General features: G+C 40.8%; 1 protein-coding gene across 1 annotated transcript in view; it reads right to left on the minus strand.

Moving 5' to 3' along the window:
- The window catches only part of ehbp1 (EH domain binding protein 1), a 155468-nt gene extending 147363 nt beyond the window's left edge, over nt 1–8105 (minus strand). Inside the window, exons 1-2 of the mRNA XM_034135961.1 lie at nt 7684–8105; nt 6651–7117 (exon numbers count right to left, since the gene is read on the minus strand). Coding sequence (XP_033991852.1) covers nt 6651–6754 — 104 coding nt within the window. The 5' untranslated portion in view covers nt 6755–7117; nt 7684–8105. The remainder of the gene's footprint in view (nt 1–6650; nt 7118–7683) is intronic.
- Between the last annotated feature and the right edge of the window lie 6816 nt (nt 8106–14921).

Below are 14921 nucleotides of genomic sequence, written 5' to 3' on the forward strand. Positions count from 1 at the left end.
TAGGTCAAGCTCACAAAGGAATAACAACAACTTTGAGGATGGCAGAGATCTTGGCAGCATAACGTTTGAGTCCTAACAGCAAGAGTAGCATGCAAACAAACCCGCTGTGCAGCCCTGCAGCACTCTCACACAGTTAGGACACAATGTCATGGATATAATGCGCAAAAACTAATGTGTGCTTCCGTTTTCGAAGCTATGTGTTTAAGGGGAGGGAATGATCTAACTTCAAAAATGCCCTTTAGCGAATATCAGCCTGCAGCATGTTGTGCATTAAACTCCACCTGCATTAACTGAATTCTTCAAGGACCGGGGTTTCCAAATGTAACACCAGAGCAGACACACACACATTCATCATCCTGCAGATGCTGCAGCAGCGCTCTGCAGGATGATGAATGATGAGCAGTCTCCAGAGCCATGTGTTTCTCTGCCTGACAGCAGCACAGACAGAAACACCAGCAGCATAGTTTTCATCACATTTAACAGCTCATTGACTGCTTCACAGCCCTGAAATGTTTTGTGTCTCTTGGTGTGTGTATGTGTGTGTGTGTGTGTGCCTGATTGTGTCCATAATTGCTGCGCAGAACATCTACACTTGGGCGAATTCCACTGCAAAGGAAGCACGAGAGGAGAGAGATCAAGTGAAAAAAAAGAGGGGGAGATAAGGGTGGTACAGAAAAAGATAGAAGAAAATAGAAAAGGAACATTAATGATAGTGTGAGAGCGGTCCCAGATGAGAGCCGTGGGCTTGGACTGGAGAAACAATTCCAGAAGCACAGGAGAAAGACAAGCGGAGCTGCACGTCGTACAGAGAGGACAAAACAATCTGCAGACTTAAATCAGCAGCAGCAAATCGCATAATGAAGGAAGTGATAAGCAAGCACACAAATTAGAACAACTCAAGTATCAACTATCGCACCAGTTTGGGCATTTTACTGTTCAGTATAGTTCAAATTCCCAAACACATTCAATTAGCAAACAGCGTGTCAAGACAAATTAGTGACTGAAGCACTAAATTAGACATCACTGAAACAATTTAAGAAACCAAACAAGATGTAAGAAATTCAATTATAATCCTCTCCAAAACCAGCCAGGATTTTTTGTTTTCACCCAGAATTTCTGCACCGTACTATAAGCTGGCAGTGAAATCATCTCCTGATGCCAAACCTATACTCAGGAATGTGCCAAGGCCTCTGGATTTGAATAGAATGGATCGCCACGTCAGAGCGAGTTGGCAGCGAGATGTTTCTCTGGCAGAGACATGATGGACGCTTGCCATAATGCGCACATGTCAGAAGATAACATGTCACGGCCTGACACACGCCGGTCACTCAACTGACAGCCTGATGGTGGACTTTCCTGTCCGTGATTGACATTCAGCTGCACTTTTGTTATTTAGCAATGATTTTATTCAGTATTTAAGAGTGAGCAAAAAGAGATTCGGAGTTTTTCTCAAGGACACAGTGATGGAATCATGCGGGTAAATATTGACTTAACTTTAGATAGATAATAGATGTCCAGCTCATGTCATCTCCTTTTCAGTAGATATTTAGAGCTTAGCAAAATCATTTTCAGTGCAAGTGGGAAAATCCTGGCACTTTTTTTAGCCCAAAGTGAATGAAAGAATAAAAGCATAGTTGCTGTTCATTTCAAATGAATAAACAGCTTGTAAAACGAGTGACACATCAATCAAGTGTTGCAACGTTTTTTATGATAATCCACAGGTTAAATGCTGAAAAATAAATCCATTCCCACACTGGAGGAATCCACAGCGGGACCACCGAACCCCTCCAAAGAGAGGTTTGAATCTGCTTGAGTATGGTGAGAGTGTTTGTGTTCAGAGTTTCTAAATCACTATGAAATGACTGATGTGTGTGTGCGTGTGCCTCCAGCGTTTCAGCACAGCCCTTGATTCATATGAAGACATCTCCCCTCACTGTTTTGTCATGCGGCAGCGAGGGAAGCTGCCTTGATTAGCCACGCTCGCATGTAGCCGGATAGAATTACCATGTAATCAATAGCGTCTCTGTGTCTTTTCCAGCGAATAGCTCTCATACGCTCGCCATGCTTCTCAACACGTCTGTCAGCAGCAGTGACATTTGTTGGCTTTCAACAGTGTTTTCAAACTATATTTTAACCAGACAGGTTGACTAGCAACACATTCTTGCTTAACAAGCACCAGCCTCAGCGTGTGTGAGGGTTACATTTAAGCTAAATATCATAAGGCGCTTTCACACCCGAGTACTTTTCCCAGGAATAGTTCCGATAGTTCCTGGGATTTTGCGTTCACACCAAAAAGATCTGGAACTAGAATTTCTGATTGGCTGGGCGATTTGCAAACCACGCCCCGTAAAACGCCATTTTATTTGCTCGCATTAGCCCAGCGCACCAACGGAGAGAGACTAACTTATGGCAACACAAAAGAAAACATGGGAGCGGTGGAGTGATGAGGAGGTGTCGGCGTTCTGGCGATTTACTCGGAAGGCTTCAGTAGAAGCTGCTGGGAGTCCCAGCAGCTTCTACTGAAGCCAGTCCCCAACTCCGGGGCCTTCCGGCCGGGGACTCCGGGTGGCAGTATACGCCGTGAAGTTGTTTGCGGCCTGCCAGTAAACCCAAAGCAGAAGAAGAAGAAGTGACGTCAGCGGCTCCCTCAGGGACTTATTCCGGTGTGAACGCGATTTACTAGATAGTTCCAGGAAATAAAAGTTCCGGGAACTATTCCTGGGAAAAGCACTTGGTGTGAAAGCGCCTATACAGAGTTGCCTCTTGCTTTCGGTTTTGCAACATCTTAACAGTAGTTGATGGGCAGAACTTGAACCTTCACTCCTCAAAGTATTGCAATGTATCTGAGGGTTTGAACCAACAACTCTCTGGGCAAAAGCTTATAATTCAAGACATAACAATACAGACAAATCTTAAATAAAGTTAAACAATAATAATCCAGAAACCCAGAGAGAACAGAAATGGTTTCATAAATGAATCCTCTCCGATTTGACTAGAAACAGCAGGTATGATCTAGAGACTTAGCTGCAGCAACTTGACTGTTGAACTTTGTTCCTTACTTAACCAACACAGCAAGCCATTGTTGGGCCAAGTGTTGAGCTTCAAAACATTTATTTGTTACAAACTGTACATGCATCGGTCCAAAAGAATAATGCGATAAAAAGAACAGATGTGTGTGGCGCATTCAGGAGCTACCTAAAAATGATGACAATCTGACTGACACACATCAATGCACAGGAAGACTTATTAAATCAAGCGGTGTATAGAATATGTAAAATTCAAAACATTCAAAACCCAACTCAAAACCCACCTGTTCAAACTGGCATTTTCTTTATAAACTGTACCCTGTGTCCTTTTGTGTCCTCCTATAGTCCATTTCCTGTTGTTTGTCTTGTCTTACCCCGGCTGATACTTCACTAAATCCACTGTTTTAATTGTTCCATATATTGCCCCTATGCCCTGTAAGGTGTCCTTGGGTGTTATGAAAGGCGCCCCCCAAAATAAATGTATTATTATTATTATTAAATGTTCGCTTAAGCCTTAAGAAAAAACGCTATCCTCACTTAATATTAGTTTCTTTGCAGACTAGTCCACTCACCTATATTGATGGCAAAACAGAGTAATAAACATGACGACAAGCAGGATATTTGCCAAGCTAGTTCACTTAACGTAGAAATGTAGTCAGTGGCATCCGTTTAGATAGTTACAAAAAATATGTTAGCATACATTATAGAAGCTTGATGCAAGCATATGCAAGCTAATGAGGTGTCTGAATATTATCCATGTATTTATGCAGACAGTCCAATTCAAGTTGAAGACATTTATAATTCTTATGTCATGTGCAAAGATAGTTTAATTTCTAACTCAGACCTGAATGATCATAGTAACCTACTACAGATGAAAGGAAACTGTTTTCATCAAAGATGCTTTATATCATGTTTCAAAAGGGGCAGCGCTGTGAGACTGTGAATGGTGCTTCATTTCACTGGCAAACACAAAACTCATTAATGTTTTAGTAGAAAGTCTGAATTGATTCTAGAGGATGAACGCTGAGTGGAATGCTAACTCCCTTTGCTACACAGTAGGGCTGTGCAATTAATCGTATTTTAATCTCGATTACGATTTTGGCTTGCAACGATTACGAAAACAACGTAATCGAAATAAAACGATTATTAATTTTAATAAAATATAATAAAAATGTAATTGTTTTCTTTTTTAATTATTTTTTCAGTTGAATTACACTTAAAGTTTAGGGTAATCAACTGTTAAAAACATACTGTTCACATTTCTTTTTCAATAAATAAATAAATGGATAATCGTGATATCAATTATTGACCAAAAATAATCGTGATTATGATTTTTGCCATAATCGCACAGCCCTACTACACAGTGGATTTTGCTGCATCAACTATGGGAACAGATAAGAGACAAATAATTACTTTAAAAACACAATAAAATAAGAACTCCCACAATCCTATAGGTTCCTGGTCTGTCAACACTTTCCTTTTTAGCTCAAGGATAGCTACCGGAAGAAGGGGGAAAAGGCTCTCTCAACTGGTGGAATTATTGATTTGCTGGTAGTCAGAAGACTTTCACTCACAGACTCTCTCTGTCAACAACACAAGCTCTTTTAGACTCCAAAACAGGCAGGCTAGTGCAAATGTCACTAGAGCAACAGTCAGACACAGGTTCTTATTGACAAACCTTACATTTCATCTTTCATCTCCAGGTGAAATTAACATATTCTCCGACCTTATGTCTCTTAGAAAACCCCGGCCTTAAGGCTTGGGAATCCCTCATGACAAACCACACACGGCAGAACGCAGACGCTTGAACTTCTCACCTACTGATTGTTTGAAGTGTCCTAAATTATCTAGACTTTAGAGATTATTCTAGTGAGCCTTTGAGTGTCAGCCAAGTGTGCAAAAATGCTTTTCAAATGTCACACAATGTGCTTTCAAAGCCCTTGCAGCTTTATGTATGGGCACACATAAATGTTCAGCCTCTCTCCCTTTTTTTGATGCCATAAATGAAAGGGCTGTAGGTTTTGAAAAATCACATCTGACGGCTTCAGGATTTGAAATCCATTTGAGCTCTGGGGACTGTTTCCAGTGAGCAAAGAAGGAAAGTTTCCACTGCAACAATAACATACCGTAATGATGAAGTCCAAGGAAGTGTGTGCCAGTACTTTCTCGCACACTTTGAGCCAGGCATGCTCAAAGACACACAATCGAAGCCAGGCATAGACCCTGAGGCAAGTTAAGGCTCTCAGTCAAACATTGGATCAAAGTCAAACATCAAAAATTATCTAAATAGTATTTATTGTAGTAAAGTTGATAATTAAGATGAGTTGTTGCATCACACACTGGCTAGCGCTACCTGAAATGGGCATGATCTAACTCTGAGATGACTGAGCACTTGTTCTTTTATCTACAAGGGTTGATTAATAATAGACAGTTTTTTAATTCCTGACTATTTTGGGGATTTTTGCCTTATGTTGTGTCCATGGGGCGCCGGCTCCCCCAGGTGAGCCACCGTGGAGACCCCTTAATCAGGACTTTGTGTCTTTATCATTGTTATTCCTAACTACTACAAATATGCAAATTATGGTTGTAACAACAAACAGATATATGTACATATTTCAACCATTGAATACCATGGAAGAGTCCTTTTAAGATCACGAAACAAAGTGTATTGCCGACAGTGTGCAGAGCCCACCCACCCCTTGCTCTGGGAAGAGATGTACATATTTCTCATTCCATTCTCCAACACGTTACCATCTGTCCCAGGTCTAAGCTCTGCAGGGCTGTGTTTGAGTTACGCCTACGGCGAGCCGCTGGAGAATCCCTGCCTGCAGGCTACATCTTTAGCTTTACAAGTCCCCGCCTTTCACTCATTACAGGACACATACCTACAGTGTAGCATACATCCGCCTAACTCCGCCTAACTTAGAAAACACGCCCGGTAGCACCTTCGCCTTCTTGCCGTGTACATCATTCTTTCTTTCCTCTACTACAGAAATATATTTGATTGTATTTTTAGAATGGAAGTTGAAGCCATGGTAAAATATACTACACTACTTATAGTAGATTATGTCAGTGTGTAAGTGTTTACAGCTTAAAGCTAATAACACAGGGTTGTTGTCTTATTGAATGACTATGCACCAAGCTTTTAACACGTTATATATGTGCTTAAATAGTGGTGCATAGGAGCCTCATTAAAAATAATAATATATCCAAAATTCTGTCATAGTTTCCCTACTTCTTGTGAGGTTAGAAGTCTGGATCAGATTTCCTACAGCATCCATACTGTAGGTGTTTAGTGGTTTGCTAAAAGACATTTCAGGAGAGCGGGGGCAGATTAAACCCAACCCTTCAGGTCGAAGAAAGAGGAACATTTCAGCCTCTTTTTTCATGACTCAAACCAAACAAATTCAACATTGGTGCACAAGAAGAAAAAAAGCATAGCAATTTTACAAGGCGGCCAGCCCCTCCCAGCATGCAGACATGCCTGCACACCAAGGAGACTGAATGCGTGTGTGTATTATGGCCACCAGGAACGAGCTCAGCATTCCAGCACACAGAGACACACAGTTTTCAGGGTGCTTAAATGACAGCACTGTGGTCGACTGATTTCCCCCAAAAACTCACCATTTCTTAGTGCATTCCACCATCAGTTCCTGATAGGAAGCCACAAACTGGAATTTAGATGCATGCTTCCCCACACGTTGCAATCTCTTCCAAACCGAGGCCATATTTCTTTGGGAGCGGGTAGTCTCTGTGCACCTATCCCGTTCTGGACTTCCTTCTTTGGGCTTCCTTCGCACAAATTCACGCTAGTGTTTATAGGAATCTGAGCATATCCAACCCGTGTAGACACATAATTAATGTTTTACCGGAAGCACAGTGGGAAAAAAAGACAAGACTGCACATCCAGTCGGCGCTGCCGATCATTAAAAACTGCCTGATATATCCAGATACAGGGACATGAAATCTCTGCAGCAGTGGTCGAGATTTGATTTGCGCATGGTGTTATGAAGAAATCCACTCCATAATGTTGAAAGGCATGATGAGTAATCCCCTTGGTATTAATGTGATATTTCCATCTGGTGATCTTCCTGCAAGAGAAGGAGAAAGGGCACAGTCAGTGAAGCAGCAGCAAGACTGTAAAGCCCCGGAGTATCCTCACTGATTTATAATACCATCACTAAATGTCTCCGATACAGTGATGCTTTGTCCGTGTAACAGCTTTCCTATTACCCTGAGCTGAAGCGCTATAGATGTTAAAACAACCCAGCGTATCTACATAACACTTGTTCATGTGTAAGAATGTGTTGAGGACTCCAGCACCGCCACTTCTGCTGCCAGCACGGCGTGCCGGGGGGAGAGATATTTACTGGTGTGGCAAAGCTAACTTGTGATGTTTGATGATAAAAATATGAATGTGTGGCACTGAAAACATTGACAGAGAAGCGATGACAGTACATTAAAACAAGTCGTGTTAACCACCTTAGTCTATTTAACACTGCAGCGACGATGAGAACGGGAAACTGAGATTTAAATTAACATTTTGTAAACATGGAATATTTTTTGTGGAATGTGTCTGAATCCAGGGAATAGTCTTAGCCGGAATGATTCAGCTGCTAGGCTAACGTGAAACTAGGTTAACTCGAATGACACTCACCTTAACGTGATATCCAACGCAATATCCAACGCATTATCCGCTAAGTCGCCTCGTCGGCAGTGTTAAGAGGTGGCGAACTGTCAACACAACAAACCAGCAAGCAAACGTTGACCGCTTTGCAAGCTAATTATCGCCTTCTTTTTGCAGCAGTTCCATACATACAGCTAGCTAGCCTGCTAGCGACGACGGCTAGCCATCACAACACGGCTCGAGCGGAAACCGTTGCTCGCCCGTTGACACATTTGCTCCACACAGGTAAGCCGCGTACGCTCCGGGACACACGACTGAGTCAGGACCGACAATTATTTAGGCTTGTCCCAGCAAACAACATTTAACAAAAGTATTTCAACCCCAAGGCAGGAATTCCCGAAGCAAAGTAGTCCAACTGTTACTGATAGTTTGACCGCTTGGTTCCCAGGAGCGTGAAGCTAGCCAACGTTTAATATAATTTCCGGTTGGGGTTGTCATAATAAAAGCATGACTGAATAGTTGCTGTTTGTAGTAGAAATCTGGACACGTGTGTTAGTTTATAGTATAGTTCATTTAATTACAGTTGCGTGTGTCTATATATATATAATACGACTGATTAGAAATATATGCCATTTTGATCATAGGTGGGAAGTAACTAAGTACACTTACTCAAGTAACATTTTGAGATACTTGTACTTTACTTGAGTATTTCCATGTTATGCTACTTTGTACACTACAATTCAGAGGTACATCTTGTACTTTTACTCCACTACATTTATTTGGTTACCTTTAGTTACTTCATAGATCTGGAATAATGATGTGAAATATAATCAAGTCTTAAATCAGACTTTAGTTCCACCTGGAGTAAATTCACAAGCTACCCTGCAGTATACAAAGTCATTCAAACTAGCTGCACCTTTACCAGCTTTGATAACACTTTAATGATCAATCATTATAATCAAAAAAATATAATATATATACCATCTGAAATTGATCAATTAGCATACCGAGTCATTTTACTTTTGCTACTTTAAGTATATTTTGATGCTAATACTTTTTTACTTCAGTATAATTTTGAATACAGGACTTTTACTTGTAACAGAGTATTCCTACACTCGGGTACTTCTACTTTTACTCAATACAAGATATCAGTACTTCTCCCACCTCTGCTTCTAATTCTAACAGTTATACAGTTTATTTTGAAGGCTAACCTCATACTTCCGGTGTTGTTCTATATTTATATGGCTAGTTTGACTCCTTCGCTTCTCCATCATTTCTCTGCAGGCTGTAGTGACGCCCCCGGGCAGCAGCCATTGGTGGGATTCCTGTGACATTTACAGATTGTTTACTGATTTGTGAGGCATTTTTAGGTTGTTGTTTTAACTCTGGTCAAATCCCAAATCCTTCAAAGACATGTAATCCTTCACTGTGACTGTGAGTGTAGATAAAATGCTTCCTGGCTCTGGTTTTCACTTGGAATGATTGCTGCTGCCCTAACGACTAATTCAGAGATGGATTCAAAGATATATTTAGGATGAAGTCACCATAGCACAACGTTTTAAGATGAAGGACACATTATAAAATAAGGATAAACAAGGATTATTGTAAAAACACATCTTATTTAATTGATTAAAACACAAAAAAGGCAGGCTTTTTCATGATAGCGCCCCCAGTTAAAAAGTAATTATAGTTAAAAAAAAAAACATGCCATTACTCACTTGAGACCCTTAACATGAACACACTGGCATTGGCATTACAGTTATGCTAGGTATGGACCATTGTTATCCTCTAAAACACATAATGAGAGGCATGCCCATTTATAATAAGATGTTAGATATAAATCTGTGACAGCATTAACAAAATCATTTCAAAGCTTTAAAATGAAAACAATACATTAAGTTAACACTGGACACTGTAGTTTTAAAGCCCACCCCTCCCTCAGGTTGGTGCTAAATAAAACACCTACTATCCATCAGCAATCAATACCCCCCTTTCTCTCCACACACACACACACACACACACACACACACACACACACACACACACACACACACACACACACACACACACACACACACACACACACACACACACACACACACACACACACACACACACACTTTGTTTTCCAGTTCTGTCAAAAAGCATGTCATTTGACAAGAGAAGATTTAATACTGCAGATACATTATAGATTGTGTGTTTTGGGATCAAACTCTTCGTGCCTATCGTAACGTCACAACTCCATACAGTATTTAAGATCAGCTTTCACAGAGACGTATTAGTTAACTGAGGACATTTCAGGGTTTAGGGGTCAGAGCCGATTTGACAGCAGGGGGCCGGCAGATCCGGCTGCTCTGTGTCGCCTGTTTACATTTTCCTCTGACAGATTACAGGGAGCCTCCTTCCATGCGTCAAGGAATGCTTTGATGCGACAAATGACCCGGTGCTAAATGACGCTTTGTCTGCCTGCCCACATGTCAGCGGAGGCCTCATTTCATACATAACACAGGGGGAGGACGGGCCTGCCGGTGTGTGTCTGTTTGAAAGAAAGAGTGTATTGTGGTGGGACAGTGAGAGAGAGAGGCAAAGGTCAAGTGGAGTCCTGAATGCCTCCTGACACCCCCTGCCTTTTTTCTGTTTGCTTCCTGAAAACAAAGAAAGGATCATTTGCATCCCCTATTTGCAAATTAAAAAACAATATTTTCATTTTGATGCTGCTTTAATGGCCTAGGGGGAAAAACACTCAGATGGAAGATACTCATAATCTCACAGCTAAAGCCATTTCATCTCTTAATCACTATAACAACTTTAATTTGGCACCAGGGGATCGTTTTATGTGCAAATAGATTCTTCTCAGCCTCAAAACACAAAGTGGAGCCATGATAGAGAAAAGCTCCACACCCCCGACTGAGATGTGCCCTATTTGGCCTAAATGTATTCTGTTTCCACAAACTGTCACTTCTCCAGCCAGAGGAAATGAATCAGACTAAGCGAGTCACATATTCATAGCAGTGGGTGAACACTTCAAAATCAGAAATCCTTTATTCGTCCCACAGAGGGGAAATGTACAATGCTGCAACAGCAACGGGACAATGCAGATGAAAAAAAAAAAAGTAAGTACAGATAGTAATGACAACAATCAATAGTATATGTTTATATTGAACATAAGCAGGGTGATTACAAAGCAGATCACAGGTGCTTATGTAGTCATATGGTCAGATTTTGATTTGTGGCGGGAAAATGTTCATTCTTACAACAAAGGGATATAGTCGAGATAATGAGGCGAATACAATAAGTAGGCTAACATATTAAATAAAGAGGCAAGCAAGCACACCAATGTTTGTTTTGTGTGTTTAAACTAACAATTGATTTACTTACTTATTTCCAGATGTCCCAATTCATATGTTGAGAGACACTACTTCTGCTTCTACACTTCTCAACACAAAAGGTATTTTACCTCTCAGATACTGTGAAGCACAATGCAGCCTGCAGTTTGTATCGTAGCAAGAGAATGGTTCCTGGTGGGAAAGTGGTACGTGGGCTTTGTATTGATTGTGTTTTATATGGGGAGTGTGGAAGTTTCACACCTTGTCTTTCTATCTCTCTGTCTGTGAGGCCAACACTCACCGTCCTCCTGGGTGTCCCTTGGAGCCAGCTCTTCAGACTCTGGCGTTTGGTGTTGACCACTTGAAAAGATCTGTTAACAAATAACAGTCCTTTAGATACAAGCCGAGCGAGTCTGCACCTCTTCAGTGGAGCACAGAGAGCCAAAAGTGTCCCTGCTGACATGTAGTGTGAGATGAACTCAAAACAAGAGCAGAAGTCCTTTAACTTAACCACTTTCAGGATCATTTGTGTACCTCTTTTAGCCATTCCAATGTGCCGATGGCTTGCAGTATTGCTTTGGATTAACATTGACACAATCATTTACAAAAGCACCAAATGTGTGGATAATGCACAGCCTAAAACATTAAGTTTTCTTCCTGTTTGAGTAACAGTTGCTCAAAATTGGGCGATTCTTTGGAAGTTTTTCCGGCTTTCTTCTTAGGAAAAGTAAGGAAATTGAAAAGTCTTCGTTTGATATATGAGATCTGTTGCAAAAGTGAAAAAAAAAGGAATAACTTATTTAACACACAGATAGTGCTGTAGTATTTGGACTACGGACCAGAAGGGATTTCTCCAGAAAGCTATATCCTCTTATGCTGTATATCAACAGGGCAGACCCAAAAACAAACAGGAATGAAACAGATCGTATCTTCAGAGGCAGCTTTGCTCATCATATTTCCAGCTCGTGTCCCTGAGGAGATGTGAGTGCCCTCAGCGCCAGATAAGCATCTTCTGCTTTGATCGGTACCATCTCAACCCGCAGGCAGAGTGTGTGTGTGTGTGTGTCTGTGTGTGTGTGTGTGTGTGTGTGTGTGTGTGTGTGTGTGTGTGTGTGTGTGTGTGTGTGTGTGTGTGTGTGTGTGTGTGTGCGCGTGTGTGTGCAGCTCACTTACAGGAAGCCTCTCTGTTTCCGGCTGGGTCTACAGACAGATGAAGGGCGTGGTAATTTCCTCTTGGACCGCTGCCAATCGAAGCCACAACTGGGTTAAATATGGATTTGATTTATATGGGATTTGGCTCCAAATGTCTATGCACATTTAACAGCTGTTTCCTGCTTCAAAACACCTGTGTGACAGGTTGGCTTTTATGGTCTGTAGCACATACCGCTTTTGCATACGTTTTTGTTCTATTGGTCAGTGGAAATGGCATTCAAAATGTAGATTCAGGATAAATCTGCAATGATTAGTCAAGTGATCAATCAACTATTTTAATAATCAGTTGATCTTTTAAGCAGTGTTTCAAGCTAGAGAGTGAAATATTTTATGGATCGAGGTTCTCAAATAGAAAGAAAACGCTATTCTCTATAAATAATTTAATCGACTGTTTTTAAGTTGTAGGTTGATCTGTTATGGTGTATTCTAACTTATTCTGTGTATGTTTTATTCTGTAGTTCATAAACACTCTACCGATATATAACTTTCTACTGTTAACAGTGTTTATGTGTACTGTTTATGTTTGTTTTGTATGTGCATTGCTTTGTTTACATGCTGCTTTCCCAATTTGTTATCTATAAAGTACATCTATTCTATTCTTCTCTGTATTCACACCGATGTGGTCGGAGCCCCTCGATCTGCTCCATCTCTCTGAAATCAGAATAAATTAATGGGTGTTGCCTCTGCTGAGAAATGGCTTTTCAGTGAAAGGAAATGACCCATTTACCCTCATCTGGGCGCTTATCAGATCCATGTCTGTGTGAAATTAAACCCCACATTTAACCGGGGAGAGCCTGGACTGCACAATGATCCGAGGTTTGAAGAATCACTTTCACTCTGCAGAAACACTCTTGGCCTGCTGGCTGCTGATAGTGAAACTACATCACATTCTCATTTTCTGCTGACCGAGAGAGCGGTGCAGATATGTCGTGGCCAGAATTTCTTCACAATGAGTACAAAATAAATGTTTACTCAAGCTGTCATGGTTTGAAATCCCATCATCTGCTGAGTGCAGCGGATCTGAATTATTTGAACGACCTGCAGTGAGTGTGTTTTTTCTTCAAAACCAAAACTAGCAAAAAAAAAATCACACATTTTGCAACATGACTCTTCAGAAAAATGTAAAGCATATGACTCGTATGCATCTAATTTAATACAATTTTTTTTAATAACAAGCACAGAGGAAGATCGACAAGGAACCGTTGGGGTATAAATATTATTGATCTAGTGTTGCAGCAGTAAACCATGGTATACAAATGTACAGCTATCATTTAATGTAAATTATAATGTACTCCTTAATGATCTATTTTACGAAAGTTTCCATTAATGAATTGATTCAATAAACAAACTTCTGTTTTCATTCCAGTAAAAGTCATTTTGACATAAAAATATTTATTTAGAGGCAAATTAATAAATGTATTTAAAGATTTATTGAGATATGTTTCTATTTAGGATATTTTGGGTTGAAAATATTTCAATTTGTGTTTCTGCCAATAAAACAAATTAGGAACCACTCACACTTTCCTATAGGAGTCAGGGTATTGAAAAAGCAGAGGGGTGTGTGTGTGTAAGATGGTGTAAAATAAAACATGCACGCTCTGTTAACCCCCCCGACAGAGAGGGAACATCCCAGAGACGTCAGTGGATCGGCACTCTGCTGCGAGATCATTAGCTAACAAGCGTCGGCTCACTGAATGAAGAGCAGTCCAGCTGACTCTCTCACTCTGCAGTCTCTCTCCACTTCCCTTCACACAACCTGAACAAAGGATAAATGACTCCCTGCAGGCGGTTGGGAACCCAGTCAGGCGGCTGAGTGCAGAGACACTTCCTCTGCAGCTCCACCACCACCAGCTAGACTTCTCCGCCGCCGCCTGCCTTTTTAAATTGCTTGTTAATTAGCAGCAGGGTGGCTGGATGAAGTCATTAAAGGGTTCAATGCAGGAAGTAATCCATCAGCGCCACAGGGCTTGTCGTAATTTGCTGAAATCAATAAGACATTTGCCGCTCTTTGGTGTTCCTTATCGGTTTTCCTTCTTGTAGAACAGGAGCTGATCAGAGAAACACTCTCAGGATGATCTATGTGCTGATTAATGATTTTATTTAGAGCAATTCTCGTGGAGTTACTGACATCAGTCCATCAGTATACAACTTTAGGATGAAATATCTCAACAAAGACTGGATCGACTGGCGTGAAATGTTCTGCAGATATTCATGGTGCCCAGGAGATTACTATATTACTATTTTGGTACCAGTTAAAAATGTCAGATATCCTGGGAAACATCTCTCTACTTGGAGAACAGTCTTAAAATCTCCTGGAACATTAGAACAACATATCTAGCAAACACATTCATGGTCCCCACCGGATGAATCCTAATAACGTTTGTGATCGCCTGATTTTTACTCTAATACTGTGTATACACAACTGTCACTTTTGAAACTCTTTATTGATATAAAACATTAAGTCATGAAGTCTGTTTTTCCAGCAGCTTAGAAGCAGTTTGTGTGGAATAAACAGATGACAAAGCTGGATTGTTAGCATGTGAGCGTCCTTGTGGTTCCTGACTCATCATTGTTCCTTCATTAAAGTCACATTTCCACAGCGAACACAGTTTGTTTATAGTCCTCTTCCACTCAAATGAGCGTGTTCCTGTGTCAGGTCAACCTCCTTTAAAAGCAGAACATAGCATTACTTTTTAGGGCGAAAACCTTGACACTTGACATTAACATCAG

This window comes from Trematomus bernacchii, unplaced genomic scaffold (genome assembly GCF_902827165.1).
Source record: "Trematomus bernacchii unplaced genomic scaffold, fTreBer1.1, whole genome shotgun sequence".
In the NCBI taxonomy this organism is placed as follows: Eukaryota; Metazoa; Chordata; class Actinopteri; order Perciformes; family Nototheniidae; genus Trematomus; species Trematomus bernacchii.